The sequence below is a fragment of the Eublepharis macularius genome, chromosome 4, assembly GCF_028583425.1.
Source record: "Eublepharis macularius isolate TG4126 chromosome 4, MPM_Emac_v1.0, whole genome shotgun sequence".
In the NCBI taxonomy this organism is placed as follows: domain Eukaryota; kingdom Metazoa; phylum Chordata; class Lepidosauria; order Squamata; family Eublepharidae; genus Eublepharis; species Eublepharis macularius.
The window spans coordinates 86,489,035-86,517,034 of NC_072793.1; the positions used below are offsets into that span (position 1 = coordinate 86,489,035).

A 28,000-nucleotide genomic window follows, 5' to 3' on the forward strand; every position below is an offset into this window, starting at 1 on the left:
GTTGTCACTCTGTAAAGCGCATGCGTACGGAGGGGCGGAGGCCGTACAGCGAACCACCGAGTGATGGAGAAGAGGTAGGATAGAGCGGCCTCAACAACAACAAGGAGAAGGAAAAGAATAACGGCCTGGCGGTCGGTCGGTCGGTTTTCCCGCGCTCTTGGTGAGGGGGCGGATTCGGGTTTCCCCTTCAATCTTCAGTTTTGGAGGGGAAGTCGGAGATGAGGCGCAAGGGCGGGACAGGCCTTTATTGTTTGCACACCGGATTTCCTGGTTGTTTTTGAAGCCTGGTTGGTCTTGTGGGAGAGTGGTAATAGTGACAGCTGTTTCTATGAGACAATGAAGGAGCCCAGTAGGCGCGAAGGCGGGAGTTCAGACTCGGATGTGTACGGGTGGTGGGGATGGATTTTCTTGCCCTTTGGAAGGCGTTCAGAGCTTGCTTGGCGAGGGCTTCCTGCTTTACGAGGGGAGGCGCATTGTGCAACGCTGTTTTCCCCGTGTTTCTGGGACTATACGAGTGAGAGACAATATATGACACTTCACACTTGATCTTCGCCAAAAGGCCCATCCATACTGGGGTTGAAGAGGAGGTAGAAAGAGAGAGACGGGCTGAACACTCCGCTACTGGCGAGGGGTGAGGAGGCCGAAAGAGTAGTTCACAGCAGACCTAATCTAAACTCTGGTCTTGTGGCATCTTAAAAACTAACACCATTTTAGCCCAGCGCAAACTTTTGTGGACTGGAGCCCACTTTTTGAGGTGCAGTGAATTCCTTTCCACTCCATCTACATAAAATGCCTGCTTAGCGAGGATCCCTTCATGGTACTCGAAGAAGTGCCCCGTACTCCAAGAAAGCGTGCGCTGGAGTACAATTGTTTTTAGCTAAAGCAGCGTGGCTCCGTCGTTAAATTTGCCCCCTTGCTCGCGTGAATTGCAGGCAGATTGTGCCCTCAGGAGATCTCAAATGCACCCGGAAACTCGGGGGCGCGCGCGCTGCTCGGGTCTTGGGGGCGCAGGCTGGCAAAAGACTGCAGCGTGCGTGAGAGATTTGGCTGAAGCAGGGAAAGAAGGCCCGAGGAGAGTATCAGGCGCAGAAACTGGGGAGTGACCCCGAGAGAGGCGCAGCTCCCTGGCGAGAAGAGAACAGAGCAAGAGGCATAGGAAGCCGGCGAGCTTCTGGATAGGAGCATTTCCTGTTGCTGGGGTTGAGGTGTGGGGCCGCCTGTTTCTGACAGAGAAGACTGTGGGCAGGGTGTTCAGATCCTGGAACTCCTGCTGCGCTTGACCGCCTGGATATGATACCTTGTAACTGAAAGCAGGAGGTGGAGTGCTTTGAGCAAGAATCTCCTCCTCCCTTTTCCATGGTCAGGCGCGGCGTCGGTGGGGGTTTCTTTTTTGATTATTCGATATACCCGTCGGAAAATGGCGAATCTCATTCCTAAACCCATGAGACTTCAGTCGCCACATTTGTGCGTTTGAAAGGCTGTTGGGTGGGAAAATGGGTCTCTTCAAAATTGTCAACCTCTCAAGGAGAATTTAGTGTTAATAAGTAATAGACTAATCTGAGAAAGTGTCTGTGGGAAGACAAAGATTTTTTTTTTGTAACTTCTAGAAAATTATCTCTGGTTTGGGCATATAGCAAATATATATAGTAAAATAAAGAAAGGCAAACAAATACAGAATTATGGCATGATCTTTGAATGCAGAGAAATTTACAGTCTGTTAGAGAGGACAGTCTCTAGGAATGATGATGGCAGATTTGGTAAAACACTCCGGAGGCTTTGTGTCAGAGCATTCCTTATCTCTCAGCAGGCCTGAAACATCATTCCTATTTTGGAACAAGCTGTTTGTAAAACCAGCCATGGAGACAGATCCAGATGGGTAGCTGTGTTAGTCCTGTCTGTAGCAGTAGGGAAGAAGACGACTGCAGTAGCACCTATAAGAGTAACAAAATTTGTGGTAGGGTATTTTGTTAGTCTTATACGTGCTACTGGACTCTCCCTCCTTTCTACTGTAACTCCCACATGCGTTATATTCTGAATCTTAAAGTGGTGTGAACTATCGCACTATATTCTATTAAACCAGTTTAATCAGAAGTATAAGTTTGTCTGAATTTGTATATACATATCAAATAATGGGGCAATTTATGATTGCCTTTTACTAAGCTCTTGTGTGAATATTGTAATATTAACAATCTAAGATGATATGCAAGTCTAGATGACCTCTGCCTTTGATTTCTCTTAGAGTACTTTTCTACAGATCAGTGAAGATATAGTAAATCTCTGAAGCAGCTCTATGCCCAGATTCTTCTGTGTAAATTTTTAGCCATCAGAGGCTAAGAAACTTCAGCACCATCATTCAGTACAGCTTTGTTCAAGTTATTTGATATTAGGGACTGAAGCATGTCTAACTTCCCATTGAATTGTGGCCACAGTGACTGGAAAATCTTAACTAGGATTTTAAAATGTATTGGCTGGAGTCCCTTAAGCAAAGACATTCATATGCTTCTTCCTAGTTTTTTTTTCTTCTAGGTACATTTTTCTGTATTATGGTACTTAGGAATCAAGCTTTTGTGAACTATAGTTTTTTTCCTCTATCAATTTTTGATGTATTTAGATTTTTCATTATATGTACAGCATTCCACAAAATTGCTCACTAGGTTGCCAGTGGGCCAGCTGCTCATGCCTAGAACAAAGATGCTCCAAGTTCTTTTTTAATTACAGACAACCTGAGAAGTGGTATTTGCTCTGCCTTGGAGAGGAGAGGGAAGAAGCAGCTTTTCTGCATGCTTTCTGGGTTTCATGCAGAAATTAGAACTTAACCATGCAAAAGCGATTATTTAAAGCCACTTTGCTTTCTGAGAAGACTGACGATAAAACTTTTAAAAACATCCCTCACCTCACTTAAATTGTAGATAACTTGGGGGGAATAGCTGTGTGATTTTTGTCTCTTTTGTTATTGAGAGGTGGATTAGGAAGTACAGATAATGGCAGGCTGTTAAAGCAAGCCCAGGTATTGGCTATCACATACAAAGCCCTCTATGGCCTTGGTCCCTCATTTTTGCAGGACTGCTTTTCCCCCATGCTCTGCCACAGCAGCTTCATTCATTTGAACAGGGTCTTCTGAAGGTGCTATCCTGCAAATGGGCAAAATAAAAAACTGTCCATCCATGTGCATTCTCAGTTGTAGCCCCCCCTTTATGAAACGGCCTGCTTCATGAAGTTAGGAGAGCTTCCATCTCCTAGCTTTCCACAGATATGAAACTGAATTATTTAGGAGGGCTTGTCTACACAGATAGGAAGGCTGTGTTGTAAGGAAATGGCTCATAAAGACACACTGGTAAAAGGCAGGAACTGTCGACTATACTACTGTGTGTCGGTTGCTGTAAATATGTATCGTTGAATTCAATCCTGGTGGAAGCAGGGTTCAGATAGCCGGCTCAAGGTTGATTCAGCCTTCCATTCTTCTGAGGTCGGTAAAATTAGTACCCAGTTTCCTGGGTGTAAAGTGTAGATGACTGGGGAAGGCAATGGCAAACCATTGCAATTGTAATTATTGTAATTATTATTAGATAACATAAGAAGCAGTTTGAACATTGAAAGTGCTATACAAATGCTCAATATTATTAACTCTCAGTATTTTACTAGTGAAAAGTTACTGTTGAAAAAGGAACATTTCTTTATTTAGATGCAAGGGCATAGTTAAGAAATGGGCTGGTTTTGACAACATGGGATGTAGATGGCTTAGATTTACTTAAATCAACTTTTGAGCAAAGCAGAACAGAATATGCTGTAAGTGTTATGACGCAAATTTCCTTCTGACAGGCTGTGCACTTACTATTGCACGTAAAATGTATTACTTTTAATAAAATGATCACTTGGGTATTTTCCACTAATGAAAAGGGTGGTGGGATTTAGTCTAATCTATTTCTCACTGCAGATCTCTGACTAAATTCCTTCTGTCAGTAGATCTCTGTGGTTCATCCTTGCTTCATTCATACAAACTGCACATATTTGAATCACAGACCAAAAAAAGACAAATAATTTGATATTTTAGCTTTCTCTCTCTCTCATGCACACACACTTTATACACACAAACACACTGAAAGAATCCTTGCTGGAGCAGTAATATATATATGTGCCAGTCAAATCTTAGGTCTTTAATTAAGAACATCCAAAGTTGCAATCCTATGTGCAATAGGATTTACTACAGAAGAAAAATGCAGGAAGGTTGGAGTACACATTTTAGTGTGTTGTAAAGCATGATGGTATGTACAGCAACCAACTTAAGTACATTGAAGTAAGTAGTGTGCTTATACTTAAGGAAGTTTATTGTGATATTTTGTAGTTTCCACTCTTGTCATCGTGACTGTGGTGCAGAACTTTCAAGATGCCAGCAGCACTTGCAGAAAACAGTCAAGTGATCTGTGAAGTGTGGGCAAACAATCTAGAAGAAGAGATGAGGAAAATCCGAGAAATTGTTCTCAGCTACAGCTATATTGCAATGGTAAGCATGCTTCAGTGTTCATCTTTCTGCATTGTAAATGTAAGAAAATTTTTTGTTATAATGTGTACCCAGCTGGTCAGTAGATATGAACCAGGAGACTATGTACCCAGGGCCAGATCTTGGGTTCCTGGCGCCCGGGACAACCCAATTCTGGCTGCCCACGGGTGTGCTCTGGTGCTTTGTGACATCATCACACAGGGCGGTGTGCCACCAGCAGAGCAGCAGCAGCTGAGAGGCGGCCGTGCCACTCGCCTGGCTGGTTGAGGGGGCGGCTGGCTTGCCGCGAGCTCCCTGTCCTGCAGGGCAGGCGAATGGCGCTGTCGGCCTCCCAGCCCTCTGTGCCATTCGCCTGCCCCGCAGGACAGGGAGTGCGTGGCAAGCTGGCCGCCCCCTCAGCCGGGGAGGCGAGTGGCATGGGTGGCCTCTCAGCTCTCTGTGCCATTCACCTGCCCGTCTGAGAGGGCGGCCGGCTTGCTGCGCGCTCCCTGTCCTGCTGGGCAGGCGAATGGTGCGGGCGGCCACTCAGCCACCCGCGCTGCCACCGGCATGCTCCCAGTGGTTGGCAGCTTCGCCCGGCGCCCCACTCTTTGGCGGAACCGGGGGCAGACAACCCCCCCCCTGCCCCCCTCTCGATCCAGCCTTCTATGTACCATAGAGATACCTTTTTCAGGTGTTCTCACTATCTTTAATACAGGTATTAAGTATTTTCTTTGGTGGTTTATGAGCCTTGAATCTGCAAATTTAACACAGGTGCTGAACTTTATTTGTATGCTGCCTCAAATGATCTAAAAACAGGCTGTTGTGTAAATCATGATGAATTTGCCTTTTGTGTAATACTTATCAGAAAATCATCTCTTTTGGTCTTTCACATCCCGTTTGCTGATAAACTCCTAAAAGCAGCCAACTTGCCTCTTTTGGAAAGAGAATATGGGAGTAAATGGAACGTGGTATAAAGCAATTCCTGAATTCACAAGTAGAGCAGTCTTGTCCAGATGTGAAAATTCCATACATTTAGATATGAATTCTAGACATTCACATAGGGTACTTCCTTGCATGCTTATTGTTACATTTGTATCCCACAGTAGCTGATAATACTTTCACAGTGCCCCACAAAAAAATCAGTAAAAGCATTCCTTTATCTTAGAGGTGTGTGGAATGTAGATATTGGATACAGTAGAGTTGTTTGTGTATTAAGAGGTCTGAGATGCTGATTTTTAGACCGTTGTGTGATCCATTCAGTCAGTCATTCAGATTACTGGTTTATTTTCACTGCAAGTAGATCTAAGAACATGAACTCTTGAACTCATTGACCTCAGGAATCCAACGGATGCAACTTGTTAGCTAGCAGGACTTCTAACAGGGCACTAATATTCCATATTATGTTATGGATGTTAGAATAGTCATATCTTACTGATTCATTCAGGTGAATTTGTTTAAAAACTCAGGTGTCTTGTTGAGGCAAATGTGTGCATAGGAGACTATGCAGTTGCAACGTGTATTGAAATTACTGATGCTTCCGTATGACATTGTTCCTGTTGGCAGGTGTGGCCCAGTACAATTTTAACCTCGTTAGGGGTGCAGTGCAACTGGGGTAGCATCATTACTGGAAATGGAATAAAGCAGTTGGTGCCTGGGGTTGTGCTTGAATTTGTGTGCTGAGTATGCCTGATACCAAATTAGTTCATACTCAAGCATGTAAGAGTGAATGAATTGTGCAGAGGATGGAGCAAATCAATATTGATTTTTCTCCAGAACAGCAATTAACTCCTTGTGCTTAACTTGATACTTTGTTTATGGCCAAATGCATTTCTGAGGATCATTGATAGGAAGTTGTCCAGGCTCAGGACTGCATATGGGTCCATATTCATCAGTACATACTTAAAGAGTAGTCCTGCCAGCATGTTTTTCTTGCAGCATGCTCTTTAGTGTCAAGAAAGCTTCTTTCATCTTCTTTTTGCATACTCAACAATGTTGTTCACACCATATGAAGCTAACTCTTTCTGGGAGGAATATGTTAATTTTATTTTTGGGTGAACTGTTTTTAAAAACTTGAAAGTTACGGAGAACTGGTGGCTGGTAGAAGACAGCTTTTTCATAGTTAAGAGAGAACAATGGTATCCAGTTACAATACTATCTAGTAAGTGGTTCTGAACTTTTATTCCCCTACTACTGCCCCTTCAGTAGGCAACATTATCACTGAATGTTTCCCTTTTATTTATGTATTAAAATATACTATGTTGAGATGGCTCAAGACCACTGCAACTCAAGACATGTTACAAAATAAAAGACCAGGTAAAAAATTAATTTTTTTTTAAAAAAGAACCTCACAGCTGTACAACTTTCCCTCAAAACAATACCCACATGAAATTAACTGCAAAATTCCTATCTGGAACAAACAACTTTTCATTTTTTATGAAAGGCAGCCAGTACAGGGATCTACCTGTAGTGAGGGTATTTTGCAGTGCTGAAGCTGCCACCCAACAAATGAGGACCTGTTCTTTAGCCAGAGTCAGACAGCTTGAAGTGAGGGCCCAACCAGAGTGACTTCTAGGAAAGATCTGACATGATGAACAAGCTAATTACAGGTTAAAAAATTGGGATATAAAACAGCACTCTGGACAACAAAACTTTGTTAATATATTTATAAGATGCATATGATACAACAGATCTCAAGCATACATTCAAATGAGACTCGTGCGCCTAATAACCACTTGCCAACTCGTAATGTTAAACTTAACTCCTATGTGCCACTTTTAAAGGACTTGTAGGAGAAATCTGGGATCTTATCCTCAGGGTGGGATGAGCAGCATGAAACAATGCTCATTTCTGAGAAAAGAGAATGATATTAAAAATACAAGTGGCGGATAAGGCACTAACAGACACAGCAGATATACAAAAGGCATTTTATCAGTACTATACAAATCTGTATAAGAGTTGTGATGTGTCAGTGGAAAAAATAGATGAATATATTAATAAACAGAAGTTAACTAAGATCACGGAACAACAAAGACAAATTATGAATGGACCTATAACAGTAAGAGAAGTGGGAGAAGCCATAAAAAAGAGTAAGTTGGGGAAAGCTCCTGGACCAGATGGCCTCCCAAGTAGCTATTATAAGTGTTTTGAGGATGAACTGCTTCAGCCTTTACAAAAGACAATGAACTCTGTTTTAGAGGGAGGGAAAATTCCAGACTCATGGAAGGAGGCCAACATAACACTTATTCCAAAAGAGGGACAAGATCACACATTGACAAGAAACTACAGGCCAATATTACTATTAAACAATGACTATAAGCTGTTTGCATCCATCTTGGCAGGAAGACTTAAAAGTATCCTAGGGGACATTATTCATGAAGACCAAAGTAAGATACATAAGAGGCATCTAAAGGACAATGTAAGAACAGCATTGGATATTCTGGAATATTTAGAAAAACATAATGAAAGACAAGTTGCTTTGATTTTCCTAGATGCCGAGAAGGCCTTTGACAACCTAAACTGGAAATTTTTGTTTAAGATATTGGAAAATATGGACTTTTGGGACAATTTTATTAAATGGACTAAGTCAATTTATACAACCCAGACTGCATGGATATTTGTGAATGGAGAGTTAACTAAACCATGTAGAATACTAAGAGGCAGAAGACAAGGTTGCCCATTGTCACCTTTGTTATTTATACTGATGCTTGAAGTTTTGAATAGGGACATAAGACAAGATGAGAGAATCCGAGGTGTTAAGGTGAAACAGGAGAACTACAAACTGAGAGTCTGCAGATGACTTGGTTGATTGGTTGTTGACTTTGAAAGGAATTGAAACTCTAATGACAAAATTGAAAGAATTTGGTGTAGTGGCTGGTTTTAAGGTTAATAAGCAGAAAACCAAAGTCTTAACTAAAAATATGAAAATACAAGATCAAATGAAACTTGAGAGCATAACAGGGTTTAAATTTGAGAAAAGTAAAATACTTGGGTATTACTTTGTCAAATATGAACTGTATGTTATTCCAAAATAATAATATTAAGACTTGGAAAGAAATTAAAAGAGATATGCTAAGATGGGATAAAATTCAATTATCGCTGTTGGAAAGAATAGCTACAATTAAAATGAATGTCTTACCTAGAATGTTATTCCTATTTCAGACAATTCCTGTATTGACAACAGAGGCACCATTTAAGCAATGGCAGAAGGAAATACTGAGATTTATATGGCAAGGCAAAAAGCCAAGGGTTAAATTCAAGGTTCTACAGGATGCAAAAGAAAGAGGAGGTTTGGGCCTCCCAGATTTGAGATTATATTTTGCAGCTGTTTGGTTTGGATGAAAGAATGGATACTGCTAAAAAATAGATGATTACTGGACCTGGAAGGGCATGATCTAAAATTTGGGTGGCATGGGTATCTATGGTATGACAAAGTTAAAGCCAACGCAGAGTTTAATCATCATTATGTAAGGCGCGCAATCCTGAGAGTATGGAATAAATACAAACTTAGGTTTTGTTCGAAAATACCTCTCTGGCTGTCATCACAAGAAGCTCATTTTAGAAGGGAAATGGTTAGTCCACCTAAATGGTTAACTTATCAGGATTTACTGGAATTCTCTCAGGACCAAGTTAAAATTAAATCAAGAGAGGACTTAGCAGCAGCAGGGCACGTCTGTCAGTGGTTTCCATATATGCAAATTTTGGAGAGATTCAAACTAGACAAGAGTCATTATGACTTTGAGAAATCTAAAACTGAATTTGAAATAGCCCTTTGTACAAATGATGAACATGTCATTTCTAAAATGTGTAAACTTCTGTTGAAGTTTGGGATGGAGGAAGAGCAAGTAAAAGCATGTATGATTAAATGGGGGGAAATTGTGGACATGATATATTAATGGAGCAGTGGGAAAATATGTGGACAAGAGGGCTGAAATTTAAATTAAGCTCCAGTATTAAAGAAATTTTTTACAAAATAATGTATCATTGGTATATGACTCCTGAAAAATTGGCTAGAATGTGTAAGAGGGCGTCAAATGTATGTTGGAACATGCTAAACAAGAAGGGACATTTTTTCATATGTGGTGGACATGTAAGAAAGCAGAGTTTTTGGTTGCAGATACAAACATCGATTCAGAAGAGTTTGAAGATTAAACTTCAGCTGAAACCAGAGACTTTTCTGTTGGGAATAATGGACAGCCAGTTGGAAAAAAGTTTTAGAACACTGTTCTTATACTTTATTACAGCAGCAAGAGTACTTTATGCACTTTATGCACAAAAGTGCCTACAGTGGAGGAATGGTTGACAAAAGTTTTGGAGTTCGCGTTAATGGCAAAACTTACTGCATTAATTAGAGAAAGGACATTAGTTCTTGACTGAATGGAAACCAGTAATAGACTTTTTGCATGAAATGGATAACAAGGATTTGATGACATCTGGATTTATGGATTAAGTAACAGGAACAATAGAAAAAAGAGGGGTTTCGTGACTAACTTAGAGTAAGTGGGACTCTAGAAATGATATATACTTGTGGAGAAAATCGGAACTCAACTTGTAGTGTAATTGGGGGGGGTGTTTTCTTTTTTTATTTTCCTCTTAATTTTATTGTGTGTTTTTTCTTGTTCTCTATGTTTGTTGTTTATTGTGTTGTGGTGTGTAGTTTATAGTTTAAATAAAGAAAAAATTTAATGAAAAAATAAATAAAACAACTCTTATTTCTGTTAAAAACCATTGCAGGTGGGTTAAAAATGGGATTCTCCGCTGTTATGAACATCCTCCAGGATTTGTAGATTACTCTGTGTGGGGGTGGGGAGGCAGGCAGCCCTTATTAAGAGCCACTGCCCCTGTGGTCTGGCAGCGATATTAAATACTACTCTTTCCAATAGTATTAAGCTAAGCTTTATAACATTGAAAATGCTGAACTCTGTAGGAGAATTTGGGGGAGTCCTCACACTTTTTCATGCTATATATTTGGAATGAGTGAAATGCTTTACAAGGAAAGCTTTCTCACCCTCTTGAAAAGAGATTTTTTTCAGTGCTCCTCAAAATTTCCCAATTTTTCCATTGGAAAAATTGAAAATGTCCTCAGACTTTTCATGCTCTACATTTTGCATATGATAAACCTTACTTGAATAAACATTTCACTCACTCTAAAAGTATTTCACAGGACTTTTTTTTAATTATTTTTATTTTAAACAATAATAAACAGTACTAGACATTAAAAGGTATACAGTGAATACAGAAGGTAATGTCGTATAGAAACAAGAAAGTTGTTTACAAATGTTTTAACTCCAAAATACTGTCATTGTTTAACCTTACAGCAAGAAGTAAAATATATATTGCCTTTAAATTTGGTTTGTTTGAGGAACCACCTATTCAATTTATACCGAATGACCATTCTACAAATATGTGCTTCTTCAAACATAGTTGAAACTATCCGTTATAGTGGCAAGAACACAACAATACACCACAATCTTTTAATAGTTAGACCTGATATGTAGGTGTCTATATTGTGAAGTAACCAGAGTTCGTTACTGTTTGCAAAATCCTTGAAGGACTTTTTTTCTAGCACTTTCCCAGATTTTCCAGTTTTTCTATTAGAAAAACTGATAAAAGGTCCATGGAAAAATACCTCCCTCCAGATTCCTTACCCCCCCCCCCCCGCAAGCTTTCACATCTCTACTTTTGCATATTCTTCACACCTCAGTTATTTTTGCTTGGTTCCTTAGTAAAATTAAGATATCAATTTTTGATACTTTTGTTGGTGCAAAATCATTAACAGTGAATGTATGAGTTGCATGCTTATAATATAGTAGTATGTAGCGCAGAAGTTCATCAGAATAGCAAGGAAACCATAGAAAATGACTGGTGGAGTGAAATGTTTTTAGGTCATGCCTTTTTCTTCATCAGTATCCAATGTAATAAACTTAATTAGTGTAGGATGTTTAGCCAGATGTATAAGTACTCTGCACTTCAGAAGTATAATTCTGAATTCAGGCACCACAAATCTGTGCCTCCTGAAGATGAAATGCTGTCCTACCCACCATGTGAAAATGGCTAGTGTGCTCATGCAGAGGAACTGTGCTCTCTTTAGTATGCCTGTGTTTTGTATTGTCAGTTGCTTTGGGTCCCTATAGGGGAGAAAAGCAAGTTGTATATAAAGAAATGTAAAAATCTACAAATTCTTCTGTATGAACCCTGATTAGTTAGCATATAGTCTGCTGCATTCAGACAATACTTGGTCATAGTTTTGAGCCAGAGTGTGAAATGCTATCATTTGGAGGGCCATGTTTACATTTTGATAAATTCTGGAGAGTTCTTTTGATATGTTAATCTGTGGAAATAAATTTTTTACAATTTTAACTCTGTATATTCTCTTTAACCTATTGTGTTATCTGTTTACTCCTTTTTTTCTCTCTCTCTCTGCCGCATAATGCACTCTTTCTGCACCATGACAGGTATGTATAAATGTCTTTGTCTGTTAATCCTTTTTCTACCCCTTCCCTCTTCCCCATAGTGCATGCAAACAGGCCTGCACCCTCATCTCTTAGCTACGTACTCTTTCCCTAATTCAGAGGTTTTTCTGTACATCATCTTTTTCACTCTACTGCTGTTTCTGCTCATCTCCTTTGCCCTTGTCTTTATTAATCTTTGATGAGTTTAGCAGAAACAGCATCCAAGGTTTTCACCCTACCAGCACTTTACCTATATAGTCTCTAATGTAGATAGGCTATATAGTATGTCTTGGTGTTTGCAAAATGCTTGGAAAACTGGCACCAACTTCATCATGTGCCTCTGGATCCAAGCAGATAAAGAACAATGCAAATGTGGTGATACAGCCATTCTCCACTCCATACTTTTCATTGTCATGGTAGGGTGAGAGGTTCCCACAAAGAAGATGAAAAGGCTGCATTTAGGGAGAGAGCTGCAGTTGACCTATAGTGGTGGTGATGGAAAGTGCCCTCAAGACATAGTTGACTTATGGAGATCTCTGCTGGGGTTTTCAAGGCAAGAAACTAACAGAGATGGTTTGCCATTGCCTGCCCCTGTATCACAACTCTGGTCTTTGTTGGAAGACTCCCATCCAGTTACTAACCAAGGTCAACCCTGCTTAGCTTCTGAGATATGACGTAGTCAGGCTTGCAACTATTATTAATGATACACTAACCTGGAATTTATAATACAAATTTGTCTGAAGACCTAGTATTATGAATTCCAGGTTAGTATATAATTTATACTAGTTAATACTGGAAAGCATGCGAATTGAGAAATGTATGTGTACTAACCCTAACAGTATTTCAATTTGTGACATATTTGATGATGGTGAAATATATTTACTGGTGTGTGGCAGAGAGGGATATTTTATACCTGTGAGTAGAAGCTCTGTTCTTATGCTTGCTTCCTTGAAAGCACAGAAAAAATGAGATTCTGTTGTCAATAAAAAAGCAATGGAATACCTTTCTTTTAAAAAAGACAAGCCAAAATAACACATGATCGTCGTCGTCCTTCTGTGCAGCCCCACATTGGGACTGCGCAGGCGCAGGCCAGCCGCGGAAAAGATTTTTCTAGCTTTTAGAGATGTGAAGGGGACGTTCGGATCCACTGCGCATGCGCGCCGGTGTTCCCGCCAATTTTGAATGTATATATATCCGAACGTCCCCGGCATTCCCTTAGTTCCTTTTTCGCCGCCGTCGAAAAGGTTCTTCTTGTTCTAGCGTTACTTGTCTCTCAGCGTCTCTTCAGAGTTTATCCATCGTTTTTCTTGTGCTGTACATCTTGAGGAAAACATCATCCCGAGATGTCTCAGACAGCTTTATTTAAAAAGTGTCTGAAGTGCGGCACGAAGATGACCCACTCGGATGGCCATGAGCTCTGTCTCATCTGCCTGGGCGAGGGGCACATTGTGGAGCGTTGTGCAGTGTGTATGTCCTTCACCCCGAAAGTGAGGAGCGATTGGAAGGCCAGACTCCGTGCCTTCTTGTGGGATGCCAACCTTCTCCCCCCCCCCCCAAGCCATCGGGTTCATCGGGAGATAGGCCCCGCTCCGCCGCTCCTTCGCTGGCACCGTCTTGAAAATCGCCGGAGCTGCTCCCCTCGGAACCGACGGGGCAACCCGTTCTGGAGGGCCGATCTGACTCCGGTTCCGTGGATCGTCCTTCTAGCCGGAAGGCTAAGAAGCGTTCCTCATCGAAGCCCTCGTCTAAAGCTTCAGCCACAGAGGCTTCTTCGGAGCCCCCGCCTAAAAAGGCCAAGGCCAAGTCGAAAGCTAAGGGCCGTGCACCATCCCCGGCTTCGACTGTGCAGCCCGGTACGCCATCCAGACCGGTTCTGATTGACGACGATGTGGTGAGTCTTCATACCCCGTCACCTCCTTGTACGCCTCCTCCAACAACATCGGAGGATTACGTACCATTCCCGCCTCTCTCGGAACCGTATCAGTCGTTTGAGCATTCCCTGCCGTCTGCCCCGGCGCCTTCTGAGGCCTCCGTTCCGATGCAATCGACCTCATCGGTTCGGGCGCTGTACCACTGGCCTGCTCCGGTGTCCACTCCTCTACCTCCTTGGCAGCCTGTCCCGGGGATAGGAAACATGACCTCCTGGCAGGATTTTGTGGCCTGGTTCCAGCAGTCCGTGCCCTTCCTGCAACACCCTTCGGTTCCGCTGCCTTCCATGCGGAACCTGCGCCTGCTCCTCCTGCGGCTAGAGTGCAACTTCATCCCTCGGTTCCCGGGCCTTGCCCATCGGCTCCGGCCGGACGCCCGGCTTCGGTTCCGACGCAGACCCCGGCGGAATTTTCAGATTCCGAGGATGAAGAGGGCCTGGCTTCTCCGTCCGATTACTCCTCGGATGTGGCTTCTGACCCTTCCCCGGATGACACCGTGGGTGAGCTCCGTTCGTCGTCCCCAAATGATGACTACAGAATGTTCGCCGAACAGATGGTCAGGATGGCCGCTGCGCTGGAGATAGATGTTGCCTCCACGACCTCCAAGCCTAAGAGCAAGTTGCTGGAGGCATTGTATTCGGGATCCCCCGCATCGGTGGCGTTCCCTCCTGTAGAGGACTTTGTCGACAATGCTCTTGCGCTCTGGCAGACACCGGCATCACTGCCGCCAACGGCAAAGAAGGTCGAAAGGTACTACCGCCTGAAACAGGACGACTGTCCGTACCTTTTCACCCATCCTAAGCCCTCTTCCATCGTGGCAGAAGAAGGTCAGGCTCGGTTCCGATACGGTTCCTCTTCGGCTCCAGCAGACCGGGCGGGCAGGAAACTGGACGGCATGGGCAGGAAGCTTTACTCATCCGCTTCCTTGGGATTCCGTATAGCAAATTTCCAAGCTATAATGGGATCCTACAACCTCTTTTTATGGAAACGGCTGTCCTCTTACCTCTCCGACCTCCCGGAGGATCGACGCCACCTAGTTAAGGCCCTTCAAGCCGAGGCCATGAAGCTGTCAAAACAGCAGATGACAGCTGGCAAGGACGCCGCCGACTCTGCAGCACGGGCAATGGTGACTTCGGTGGTCTTGCGTCGGCACGCCTGGCTCCGGTCCACGGCCCTGCCACCAGAGAAGAAGGCGAAGGTGGAGGATTTCCCGTTTGAGGGCCCCCAGCTCTTTTCGGAGAAAACAGATGAATCCCTCTCGCTGATGAAAAAGAACCAGCAAACGGCCAAGTCCCTGGGAGTCGCTCCTTCAGCTCAACCGTCGGGTCCGAGGTATCGTTACGGTCGGTTCCGATCCTACCAGACCCCTTATCAGCCTTACCAGCAGCGTCAAGGGCGATTCTTCTCGGGCCAGTCCTATGGCCACCGATCCTATTCTACCCAGCAGCGTCATTCTTCCAGGCGCTCCGGCCGGTCCAAGGGGAGGCAGCAGCCCTCGCCTAAACCATCAACCTCCGTGCAGAAGCCTTCTGTCTTCTGACTAAGCCTGGACGCTCCCCAGTTGGCTTCCAAGGACACTCCCGCTACTGCCCGGTTCTTGGACAGGCTTCGGCCTTTTTTGCCCTGTTGGCAGCTTGTTACCTTTGACACTTGGGTCCTGTCTATTGTGACCCATGGTTATAAATTGTTATTTTCTGATGCACCTCCCCTTTCTCTCCCTCCCCGTTGTTCTCCATGTTGGAATGTTGTTTTACACAATAACGTTATGGAGTTGGTGAACAAAGGTGCTGTCCGGGTGGTCAATGTCGCTACTTCCCCTTGGGGATTCTATTCGAGATACTTTCTCGTAGATAAGAAGGATGGAGGGTCCCGGCCCATTTTGGACCTTAGGGGCCTCAACAGTTATTTAAAGGTTGAGAAATTTCGAATGCTGACCCTGACAAGGGTCATAGAGCTCTTGGAAGCAGGCGTCTGGCTAGCTATTCTAGACTTGAAGGATGCCTACTTCCACATCTCCATCTTTGAGGGCCACAGAAAGTACCTGCGGTTTGTCTATGGGAATTCTGTATATGAATATACAGTGTTGCCTTTTGGGTTGGCCTCTGCACCCAGAGTTTTCACAAAGTGCATGGCCACCGTGGTGGTGTATCTACAGTCCAGGGGATGCTTTATCTACCCTTACCTGGATGACTGGCTCCTGGTGGGACCCTCGGCTGACTCTCTCCAGGACCATATTGCCCTCACCTTATCTGTGCTAGCTAGGTTGGGCTTGGTGGTTAATGGGGATAAGTCTTTCTTAACTCCGGGCACAGCCATTAGGTTTATAAGGGTCCATTTCGACTTGCCGCAGGGCAGAGCCTACTTACCCCCGGATCGCTTGACCAGGCTTTCCTCCCTAGCCCGTCACTTCTTGCACAACCGTTTTCAAACTGCCCTCCTAATTCAAACACTGCTAGGCCTTATGGCCTCCTCCACAGGGGTAGTTTTTTTCGCACGACTGCATATGAGGCCTCTACAAAACTGGTTCGTCCAGCGGTACAACCCCCTCACTATGGGCCAGCATCAGAAGTTCTCCATCCCGAGGGTGGTACAACGTTCCTTGGCCTGGTGGACTGTCCCTGAGAACTTGTCCGAAGGTTGTCCTTTTGGCCCTTTCCTGGCAGAGGTCACCGTCTTTACTGACGCCTCCAATTTGGGATGGGGAGGGCGCTGTGGGCAGCTCTCAGCCCAAGGCATCTGGTCCCCAACTGAGGCAAACATGCACATTAACCTCTTAGAGCTTAGAGCGATCTGTTACTCCCTTGCTTCTTTTGCAGATGTCATTCGGAACAGGAGGGTTCAGGTCCTGTCGGACAATATCACGGCCTGCTATTACCTCAACAAGCAGGGAGGAACGGTCTCACTCAAGCTCTGCAAGGAAGCAACGACTCTCTGGAAATGGGCCATTCTCAACAACGTCCTTCCCAGGGCCGTTCACATTGCAGGGGAGCTCAACACCGCAGCGGACACGCTGAGCAGGGTGTTTCTGCCTCAACACGAGTGGTCCCTCAACAAGGCTTATCTCCATCTAGTCTTCCACACATGGGGTGCACCGCTCATCGACCTCTTCGCCACGGCCCACAACAAGCAGGCCCTGCTGTTCTGCTCCCGGGCCGGAATTGGCCGTCACTCGCTAGGGGATGCCTTCCAGATACCCTGGTCCCCAGGGCTCTTTTATGCCTTCCTGCCCTTTCCGCTCATGCACAAAGTCCTCTCCAGGGTCAGGGCCTTCAACACCCACTGTATCTTGATTGCCCCTCAGTGGCCTCGCCAGGATTGGTTCCCTCTCTTACTCTCCCTTTCACAGGGACGATGCCTGGCACTGCCACCTGCCCCGGACCTATTAATCAGGGACGGGGTCAGGCACCACAATGTGGCAGTTCTGAGTCTGGCTGCCTGGCTCCTGTGCGCTCCGGAGTAGGCCTCTCCTCAGAGGTTCTTAAGGTCATTCTGAATGCCCGGAAGCTATCGACCAGGCTATCCTACCAGAGGAAGTGGTCGCATTTTTCCAGGTGGTTGGCCCCCAAGGGGGTTTCTCCCTTTGATTGCCCCTTACCTATCGTTCTCGACTACCTCCTGGACTTGTGCTCGCAGGGCCTTGCCTTCTTGAGCATTAAGGTACACATGGCTGCGATCTCTGCTTTTCATGAACAGATTGATGGGAAGACTGATTTTACGCACTGGCTTTCCAAGCAGTTCCTAAAGGGCCTGTTCAAGACCTTCCCTCCTAGGGCCCCGCCGATTCCTCAGTGGAGTCTGTCCCTGGTACTCTCCCAACTAATGCTCCGGCCCTTTGAGCCCCTGTCCACCTGTCCCTTGCCTTTGCTCACACAAAAGGTAGCCTTTCCGGTGGCAGTCACATCCTCTAGATGTGTTGGGGAGCTGTCTGCCCTGCGGTGTGACCCTCCCTTCCTGCAGTTTTTCCCTGGTACGGTCATGCTCCACACTAGCATGGAGTTTCTACCCAAGGTGGTCTCCAAGTTTCACCTGCAGCAAAAGGTGGTCCTCCCTTTTTTCCGACACCCTCTTCCCCAGGGGAACGGGCACTACACACATTGGATGTGAAACGTGCTTTATTGTTTTATTTACATCGCACCAAATGTTTCAGGAAATCTCCTGCTCTGTTTCTGTGTTACTCTGGCCCTCGCAAGGGCTCACCTGCTTCTGCCCAGTCCATCTCTCGCTGGATTGTGTCTACAATTAAACTTTGTTATCAGCAAGCTGGAGTCCAGTACCTCTTGTTGGTTACAGCTCATTCTACTCGAGCGCAAGCTGCCTCTGCTGCCTTCCTGCGAGGAGTGCCGCTCCAAGACGTCTGCCAAGCTGCGACATGGTCCACTGCAGACACTTTTATCAAACATTATTCTGTGGACGTGAATGCACGGCGTGAATCAGCTGTTGGCACGGCTGTCCTGCATTCTTTGTTCAAGTAGACACTCACACCCGCCCCCATTGGTGAGATGCTAGTTATTCTCCCAATGTGGGGCTGCACAGAAGGACGACAACGATAAACAGGGTTTCTCACCTGTAACTGTTGATCGTCGAGTCTCTTCTGTGCAGACACACATTCCCTCCCACCTACCCCGCTGTGAGTGCTTGGTTAACGGAGTTGGTTCTCCGGCGGCTTAGGAGAACTGAGGGAATGCCGGGGACGTTTGGATATATATACATTCAAAATTGGCGGGAACACCGGCGCGCATGCGCGGTGGATCCGAACGTCCCCTTCACATCTCTAAAAGCTAGAAAAATCTTTTCCGCGGCTGGCCTGCGCCTGCGCAGTCCCAATGTGTGTCTGCACAGAAGAGACTCGACGATCAACAGTTACAGGTGAGAAACCCTGTTTTTCTGCAAGATTTCGAATTCCCTAGAATTTTTTTTATCAGGCAGGGAGGATAAAGGGTGTGTGTTCAGATCATGAGTTTAAGATCTTTCTGTTTGCATTTTGTGGAGGGTGGCTTCCTGACTTCAGTGGGCACAGGGTGTGACTAGGTAATATCCAGTTGTGCCCTTGGAATATTGGGAAGAAGCAGCAAATAATGAAAGTCATACAATTGAAAATGTAACAACAAATAGTTGGTAAATTGTCTATCTGGTGCCAAATGGAACAAACAAACCAATTAAAAATGCTAAAAATACAGGAAAACAAAGTAGTCATTGTATGAACAGTACTGGAGATGAATTTTGGTTTGTCCACCAAGTAATGAGAGAAATTTTGGTAGTGTTTCCTAATGAAATTTCTCAGGTTCTTATTACTGTAATAAAATTCTTCCCTTCTCTTTGTGTAGGATACAGAGTTTCCTGGAGTTGTCGTTCGACCCATAGGTGAATTTCGTAGCTCTATTGACTACCAGTATCAGCTGCTCCGGTGTAATGTTGATCTCCTGAAAATCATCCAGTTGGGCCTGACTTTCACAAATGAGAAAGGAGAATATCCTGCTGGAATCAACACCTGGCAATTTAACTTCAAGTTCAACCTTACGTAAGTTGGGGGAACATTCGCTCTATTCTGTTATGAAAAGCTGTCACAAGTAAAAACACAGCAAGGAAATATTCCCATCTTAGCATGAGGGAACTGTAGTTCAGGCTAAATCTTCCATCTCAGAAGCTGTTAATAATTGGTCTTTTGTCAAAACCCTATTTAAACATTGCTCTTAACATTACTTTGAATGACTGCCAAACTATTTGGGCTCCAAGTCTCCCCCCTTTAATGGCCTTTTCCCAGATTTTTTTTGAACTCAGGAACCGTTTATTGCTTAGGAGGTACGTGATTTTCTGTGGCAGCAAGTGAGTAGGCCTGCTTTCACAACTGTAATCAACTGCCATTTATGTAACATACACATGGAGTTAAGATCCACTGGTATAAATTACTATAATGTATATGGATGACAGTCTTGTCAGTTGGAATGGTGACGTAATTATCACTGTGAGGGAGTATATAGTAGATAAATCTTGGTCTCATCTTTTCTATAATACAGATTTGAGAAATCACAAATGTATGATAATTAAAAGAAAATCTGAATATCCTTAATTATAGAAGAGTAGTTGTGTTAATCTTTACACCAAACCAGTCTCTAACACTTCAAACAGAGATACATTTATTTGGCATGATTTTTTAAACAAGAATAGCAGATTTGGGCAAATATAAATATGATGAAAATAAATTTTATATTAAAATTAGATCCCACATACACAGCTGGAAATCCAGATACTACAATTGGAAAATTGAAACACTTTAAGTTGTGTATATTGTTGAGCTGTGACTCTAGCAGCTTATTGACTTCCTATGCTGGATAGGATCCACAGAACTGGAAGCAAACATCTGCTAGTGGTTGCTTTTCCTTGTGTCTCCCCTGCTTTCGATGACTGGAAAATCTTGTGTGTGTGTGTGTGTGTGTGTGGAAATCCATCAGTCACCAACCCCGTTTTCAGGAGTGCAGTTGCAAGTGTTAACATGTCTGGATCAAATTAATATTTTATGACAAATTCAAGTCAAGGTGCATTTCATGTGCAAAAAGAAATTGATCATATTCAGCATTTGTATATTTTACTTGTTTTAAGGATTACATCTGCATTAATTTCCTAGCAAGATTGGTGGTGAGTTTAGGCTGGGTAGTGAGCAAAATAAGAAATAGTCGTGGTGTGACGCATATCTGGGTGTGGGCATATGTGGTAGGGCCTGCTGGAATTATTGGAAATAATTCCAGCAGGCCCTGGAATAATTTCCAACCTAGCCAGTGTGCCCACATGAATTGCAGCATGCCTAGGACTTCTGCTAGAATGCAGGAGCCTCTGGAAGTATGATCTCAATTTGTACTGAGAAGTAGGTTCTCCAATGAGGCAGGAGGAGAGCTTGATACTTTAGTACAAACTTGGGGACTCTCATATTGCTTCCAGCACCATGAATTGTGGTATCTTGGGAGATTGCCTGTTCATCATTAATGGGTAAGTTGTTCTTGGGGGAGAGTAGTGCAAAACTTTTGTACAACATTTTCATTTTGGAATATGAGTGCATTTCCCTATATAAGTGAGCAGTATGGTGTACAGGCCACTGCCAGTATCTAGTTTGAAGCCTAGGATGGCTGTTTGTGTTCCCAAGCAGCCCTGTTTCCCCATCATCTTGAGCATGTTTTATGGTCCTCGTAATTCCAGAACACAATTATCTCATAGAGCCAAACTACATGAAACACCAGACATGTGTTCTTCATCTGTTGGGTCCTGCAAGGTCCCTTGGGTAGTGTACTCTTACAAAGAACAGCCACGTGATGCAATTCTCTGTTGGAGGAAGAGTGATAGGAGGATTCTCTCTTGCTTTCAGAAAACCTCAGCTCGGGTGTTCCTCCGGGAGCTCAGGGGCAGGGATGTAACAGGAGGCAGGAAATCTGGGGCAGCTTTTTGCAAGACAGAGAAAATCCCACCACACTGCTTTTCTCGCTGCGGGAGAATTGTATCAAGGATTCTCTCTCTCTTTTGCAAAAAGCTGCCCCGGATTTCCTGTCTCCTGTTACGTCCCTCGCCCCTGAGTTCCCAGAGGAAAACCCGAGCTGAGGCTTTTTGCAAGAGAGAGGATCTTCCCCAGGCAGAGAATCACATTGAGCAGCTGTTCTTTGTAAGACTACACAACTCAGAGAACCTTGTGGGACCAGATCCGTGTCCGGGCATCTCGTGTAGCTTCCCTCATAGAAGAGGCCAAAAACTGGAATTGTTAGAGGAGATCAGATAACTTTTCCCAGCACTTTCTCTTAATTGTTCCAAGTAGTCACAACCTATACATAGGTTTACCATTACCCTCCACACAATACTTTTAGCTGTTCAATTATGTGGGTACCGCAAATTTAAAAGGAGAAAATTGATAGGCAGTCTTAAATGCACAATATGTCTCTTGTAGTTTACAATGCAGTTAAAACTAAGTTTCTGTTACATATTGCATAATTTTGTGTAGTCAGTCATGAAATGGACTAAATTGATTGCTCAGCAGGAGAAAGAAAAGGGTGAAGGTTTAGGTACAGTGGGTACTGACATCTAATGCTTATTTGCCTTTCTCACCTAGAGAAGATATGTATTCTCAAGATTCTATAGATCTTCTTGCAAGCTCTGGACTGCAGTTCCAGAAACATGAGGAAGAAGGGATTGATACCTTGCATTTTGCAGAGCTGCTTATGACCTCGGGTGTAGTACTCTGTGACAATGTCAAATGGCTTTCATTTCACAGGTTGGTTGAACAGTTTCTTGCTTTTAACTACTATTCTATGTTCGTAACACGTTTCCTTCATCTTTTTGGTTTATACAGCAGAAAGAATTGTAACAGGGTTGACAGTATTTTTTTCCTCTCTTCCTGGCAGGGTTCTTGTGCTTTCTCAAGCAATGTGACAAGTAGAAATTCAGCAAATAAAGTTTTTCCCATAGTTCTTGAATGCCAGCAAAAATTCATTTGCTGAATGTTTGGTTGTTGTGCATTTATTATACAAAAACCCTTCAAGAAAAGAATACAGGGCCATTGAACCCTAGACCATTGATCTAGGTAAAGTAAATAGGAGCTGTAGTTAAGTGATACTTTACACATATGTGGCAGATAGAGCATAAATGGATTGCTTTTAAATGCTGAACTTTAAAACCTCATCTTCCCAGAAACTAGTAGTAGTTTTAGTAATGCTTGCTGACTGGTGGAAAAAGAGCATGACTTAGCCCTACTGTCCCTTATGCTATCTTTCCATTTCGCTAAAACAGAGGGAATGTTGACTTCTTCTGGCTTCTTCTAATCAATGTATCACAAATTCCTATAGCAACTTATGAGAGCAACTTCCATTTTGGCATTAATTTTCCCCTTAGTTTTCTACTTACCAGTAACTATTTCAATCCAAATTCCTAATAGCTATACTTTAGTAGCTATCTTCTGATTTTGAAAAGCATGTGCTAATTGGGAGAATGTGATACAATACAGCACTCTGTCATACTAGACATATAGCCCTTGACTGTTGCTGGATGACTTTTTTCCCCCACCATTTCTCTAACAGTGGCTATGACTTTGGTTATATGGTGAAACTGCTGACAGATTCAAGGCTTCCAGAAGAAGAACATGAGTTCTTTCATATCCTGAACCTTTTCTTCCCATCCATATATGATGTTAAGTACTTAATGAAGAGCTGCAAAAACCTGAAGGTACTTTCAGTACTTTATTTGCCAAGCTTGCAGCAAGTTGGGGTTTACTTGTATATTTATTTATTGCCATTATTTATATTCTGCCTTTCGTACTGAGACTCAAGGTACATTACAGAGTGTGAGTCAATATGCTCCGTGGCTCAGACATTCAATAACAATGCAATAGGGTATGGATTGCAGAAATTTGAATATAAATCCAAATCCCAGGCTGAAATAAAGCATATTGAATGATACAGAAGCTACCTAGTATGTACAAAGTAGTATAGTTCACTGCCCCTATCCCTTTACCAAAGCATCTCTTTGAACCATTTCCTTACAGTATAGCCTTCCTACCTGTGTAAAAGAACCCTCCTGAATAATTTAGTTTGACATAGTTTGCAGAAAACTAAGATAGTGGAAGTCCTCCTAACCTCATCAGACAGGCTGTTCCATAAGGTGGGGGCCACAACAGAAAATGCATGTGTATGAGCAGTTGTTGATTTTGCACAGTGGCACCTGCAGAAGGCTCTGATCAGATGAGCAAAGCTGCCATGGTGGAGCAGAGGGAGAAAGGCGTTCCTGCAGATATGAGGGACCAAGGCCATGAAGGGCTTTGTATGTGACAGCCAGTATCTTGAACTGAGCCCAGTAACTGATGGGTAGGCCAATAGAGTGACACTAGAATGGGAGTAATATGCATACCCCATCTAGTTCCCAATATCATCTATGGTGTTCTGCACCAACTGGAGCCTCTGAGTTGACCTTGAGGGGAGACTGATGTAGAGTGCGTTACAGAAGTCTGTTCTTACCATGGCATGGGTCCATGTGGGCAGATTGGTCATGTCGTGATAGGGGGCCATTGGGCTAGACTGAGTTGGGTGTCTTTTTTTGCAGTTGTACTAACTTACTTCTCTAGCAGCAGTGCTGGATAACCCCTAGTCAGCAAGAGTCAACTGAACTCCATCAAAATTGGGGGAGTAGTGTCCTTCAAGACCCCCCAACTTCCCAGTTAGCATCACTTCCATCTTATCTGAGTTCAGTTTCAATTTGTTCACTTTCAGCCATTTGACCACAGCTGTCAAGCAGTGACCTAAAAGCTCTACTTCATCAGGGGATTTGGATAATGAGATGCTGAGCTGAATGTCATCTGCATATTGATGACATTCGATTCCATAGCTGTGACTGATTTCTCCTAAAGGCTTAACATAAAGGTTTAATACCATAGGGGTAAGATTGCACCCTGTGAAACCCTGCAAGATAATTCCCACACTGAGGATAGGTGGTCTCCAACAGCAACCCTGTGAGTCCATTCCATGAGGAATGATCTAAACCAGTCCAAGGCACATCCCTTGATACCTACTTCTGCCTCCAAATGCCTCAACAGGATGGCATGATCTACTGTATCAAAGGCCGCAGATACAGGAGTAGCAACTAAGAAGGATGGTCTTTGTCAACATTCAGATGGAGGTAATCAATTAAAGTTGCCAGAATCATCTCCATCCCATAGCCTGGCCTGAAGCCAGAATGAAAAGAGCACAAAAGTTATCCAAAAAGACTTGGAGTGAGTTTGCTGGAGTTGATTTGCTACTGGTCTCTCAATCACTTTGGTTAGAATGGGTTGTGCCACATCATTTTTGTACAGGGACAGTTTTTTAAGTAGTAGGTGGATAACCTCTTCTATGAGAGGCTGGGGGACGGTGCCTCGGTTTGGTGAATAATTTATGAGACATCAAGGGCTCATTTATGTGACCTTTACATGATTTTAGCAGCCAAGATAGGCAAAGATCCAATGCACAAGTACAGATGCCAGGATCCAGTCAATGTCCATCACTGTAACTGGGTCAAAGTAGTTCATAAGTGGATCAGACAGAACATTAAGCATTTCTTCAGCCTTACTTGTATTACAGCTGGCATTCAGATTGCAGCACGTTCAACTTTGCCAAGATATCACAGCTAATTGTTCTTAATACATGCACAAAACCAAAGTAAAATGAAATATGGATTATATAATGCTTTATTTGGGTCCAGTAGCGCCTTAGAGACCAACTAGATTTCCATGGTATGAGAACCAAAGCTCTAGATCTTGCTCTTTTATTAAGACCAATATGGCTATCCAAAGGAGTTACTGGACCCAAATCTAGCTCTTCTACTACAGACCAACAAGGCTACCCACCTGAAACTATAATGCTTTGTGGTTTTGTAATATTCACGTGTATATAATTTAAGTTCCTATTCCTTTGTATATGTATATTAGGGCTGGGATGCTGATCAGTCAGCTACCTATTGTTTTACCATGACCAAATCCAGAAAGTACGTCAAGAAAGCGCTGTCTTTTTGTGATGGGGTGTGGGGAAGAGGGCTGAGTGTTCAAATGCTAATCCTAAAACTTGCATTTATAAGATGTACATATAGTAGGAGGAAAGTTTTTTTTAAAGGATGCATGTCATTTATATTTGGATCAGAGCTCTGATCTAAATTGTAAGGTTTTTAGGGTTGCTAATATGAAAACCTTTGGGGCAGTAGGTTCTGCATTAAAATTGTCTATTTCCTATACAACTTAATTCAATTCAGAAATCTCATTCAGTCTATAAGTCACTTTATAATTGTCTATTTGTACTATAGTATATTTATACTAAAGCCCTATATCAGTCACAACACTAATAATGTATTATTGTGTTGTAGTCCTTAATATAGAGTGCCTGTGTATGTTTCTTAAAAGTTACGAGGCTCAGTGAATGGTTGGGCATAGCTTTTCAGTTGGGTTTGATTATGGTGGGGAAAATGTGGGAAGGAACCCAGGCACAATACCCTGTTGTGAAACTCAGTAGATGACCTTGACACAAGTCACATTCTCAGTCTAATCTGTCTCACTGTATTGGTGAAGCTAAAACGCTGCCTAGAGCTTTTTTGAAGAAAGGATTTATTTTGTTACTTATTTACATCATTTTTCTCCCTTGTTTTTATCCTCATAGCAATACTGTGAAGTAGGATAGGCTAAGTGTGTATGACTGCCAAGGTAATGCAGCACGCTTCCATGTTAAGAGTGGGGATTCAAATTTGGCTTTCCCAGATTCTAGTTTGACAGTCTAGCCTCTATATCACCACCACTACTACTGCCTCATGTCACCACCTGCTGTCACGTTGGGTTTTGTCTCCTGGATCATTTAATGGTGTCATCACTCATTTTTCACTAATCTCTTAGTCAAAGATTAACTTCATTTGTAAAAGTAAATATGAATCTTTGATTCTTGTAATTCTTGCTAGATTCCAGTCTTTACTTGGGTTATCATAATGTACCCTCTATACGCCACCCTTGAAGGTATCCTAGAAATTCAGGTAGTATAAAACATGGTGGTCCACCTTTTGATCCATTGTCATGTCTGTATGAATGCAGCTTGTCTGTTTCCAGACTCAGTTCCAGGTGCTGAATCAGACTTGTTCAGTTCTCAGATTTGTTTCTGTATTGCAGGGAGGTCTTCAAGAAGTTGCTGACCAGTTAGATTTGCAGCGGATTGGACGGCAGCATCAAGCTGGGTCAGACTCACTACTCACAGGGATGGCATTCTTCAGAATGAAAGAGGTACATGCAACGTGCCTATTTTTAATCAGAAGGAGGGAGCACATAGAACTTGTGGCTGAACTGTGTCCTAGTATCTTCAACCCCTATTGGGCTCAAGTGCAATTTTTCCATAGTATTCAGCGTTCCTTTTCCATGGATAATGCAAGCACCACCAAAATGTCTTGATATAATTATATGCCACAGGTTACAAGGGATGAATGGGACAACTAACAGTAAAATGTGTTTTCTCTTTCCAGTTGTTCTTTGAAGATACAATTGATGATGCAAAGTACTGTGGGAGATTATATGGCCTTGGTACTGGAGTGGCTCAGAAACAGAGTGAAGATGTAGAAACAGCCCAAGAAAAAATGAGTATTTTGGCTATTATCAACAATATGCAGCAGTGACAAGTAGGTCTCATTTAACATAAGGGGCCATGGAGGTAAACTGCCTCCTTAACTGTTTCTCATCTCTCTTTTTTAAAAAAGGCAGAACTTCTAGAGTTTCCATAGAGGGCAAAAAGCATCTTCAATGTCAAATCCTAGAAAATGCTAATCAAGTGGTTTTTTTAATTACTGGTATAGTATTTTGCCTCTATGGACAGAAGGACAAATTACAATGTATATACCTCTTTTCTTTTAAGTCTGACTGAATTTGCAAGGAGTAAATCATTTCAGAACTTTCAGCAGAGCTGAGGTTTTCTTGCGCACTTGCAGATTCAGCTTTTGAAAGCTTATTGTAAAACTTCTTTTGCTCTCTGTGAGGGTGATGAGTTTTTCAGCCCTCTGCTAGTTTTTACCTTTTGTGTAAGTCAATTTGTGATCCGTTCAACCCTGGTGGTGGAGATAATGCATGAAACATCTGTCTCAGTAGAAGTCATAAAGGTAGTATTTGACTAGCATTACACCTAGCGCCTCCTTCCTTTAGATTGCCAGGCCATGGAGTACTATATTAAGTTTAATCTTTACTGTAGACCGGAATAAAGTTGTCTGCATGCTTGAGACTGAAGTTAACAGTTCGGACCAAAACTCTTTCAGTTGCTTTCACTTTAGGTGAAATACTTTACCTTCTAATAACTGGAGGTTCTTAAGTGAATAAAATTACATGTTGTATTTAAGATTTTACAACCAGTAAAAATTAAAACTTCTAGATTTCCCTTTTATACTACATTACAGCCCCAGATTGTTGAAAATGACTGTAGAGTAAGAAGCTATTCTGAAGTGTATTTGATACTTCTGCAAGTCTCATACAGTCCTGAAAACCAAATGGAAGGCGACAACAGTCTGGTATTTTAACAAGCTTAAACTCTCCACTATGCACATATTGGAAGCTGGTGTTAAATGCTTGTGTGTATATATATTATTGGTTCTTAATTTTGTAAAATAAAGAATTTTCTTAAGGCATGAGACTA

General features: G+C 43.0%; 1 protein-coding gene across 4 annotated transcripts; it reads left to right on the forward strand.

The window, feature by feature from the left end:
• On the forward strand, nt 1-28,000 carry CNOT8 (CCR4-NOT transcription complex subunit 8). 4 transcript variants are annotated; one of them, XM_054978854.1, is made up of 8 exons: nt 20-160; nt 4,343-4,501; nt 19,181-19,374; nt 21,943-22,104; nt 22,907-23,051; nt 26,500-26,610; nt 26,847-26,999; nt 27,765-28,000. In XM_054978854.1, the coding sequence occupies exons 2-7, from the start codon at nt 4,385-4,387 to the stop codon at nt 26,994-26,996; spliced, it is 879 nt and encodes a 292-aa protein (XP_054834829.1). In that variant the 5' UTR covers nt 20-160; nt 4,343-4,384; the 3' UTR covers nt 26,997-26,999; nt 27,765-28,000. The 4 variants fall into 4 exon arrangements, with proteins under 4 accessions (XP_054834827.1, XP_054834829.1, XP_054834825.1 ...); XM_054978852.1 differs by having other exon boundaries at nt 1-74; nt 26,847-28,000; XM_054978850.1 differs by having other exon boundaries at nt 26,847-28,000.

Excerpts from the sequence above, each read along its gene's own strand:
- CNOT8 (XM_054978852.1), top strand. The coding sequence starts at position 4,385 with ATGCCAGCAGCACTTGCAGAAAACAGTCAAGTGATCTGTGAAGTGTGG. Across the intron at positions 4,502-19,180 it reads GCTACAGCTATATTGCAATG|GATACAGAGTTTCCTGGAGT; the intron begins GTAAGCATGCTT and ends CTCTTTGTGTAG. Across the intron at positions 26,611-26,846 it reads CATTCTTCAGAATGAAAGAG|TTGTTCTTTGAAGATACAAT; the intron begins GTACATGCAACG and ends TTCTCTTTCCAG.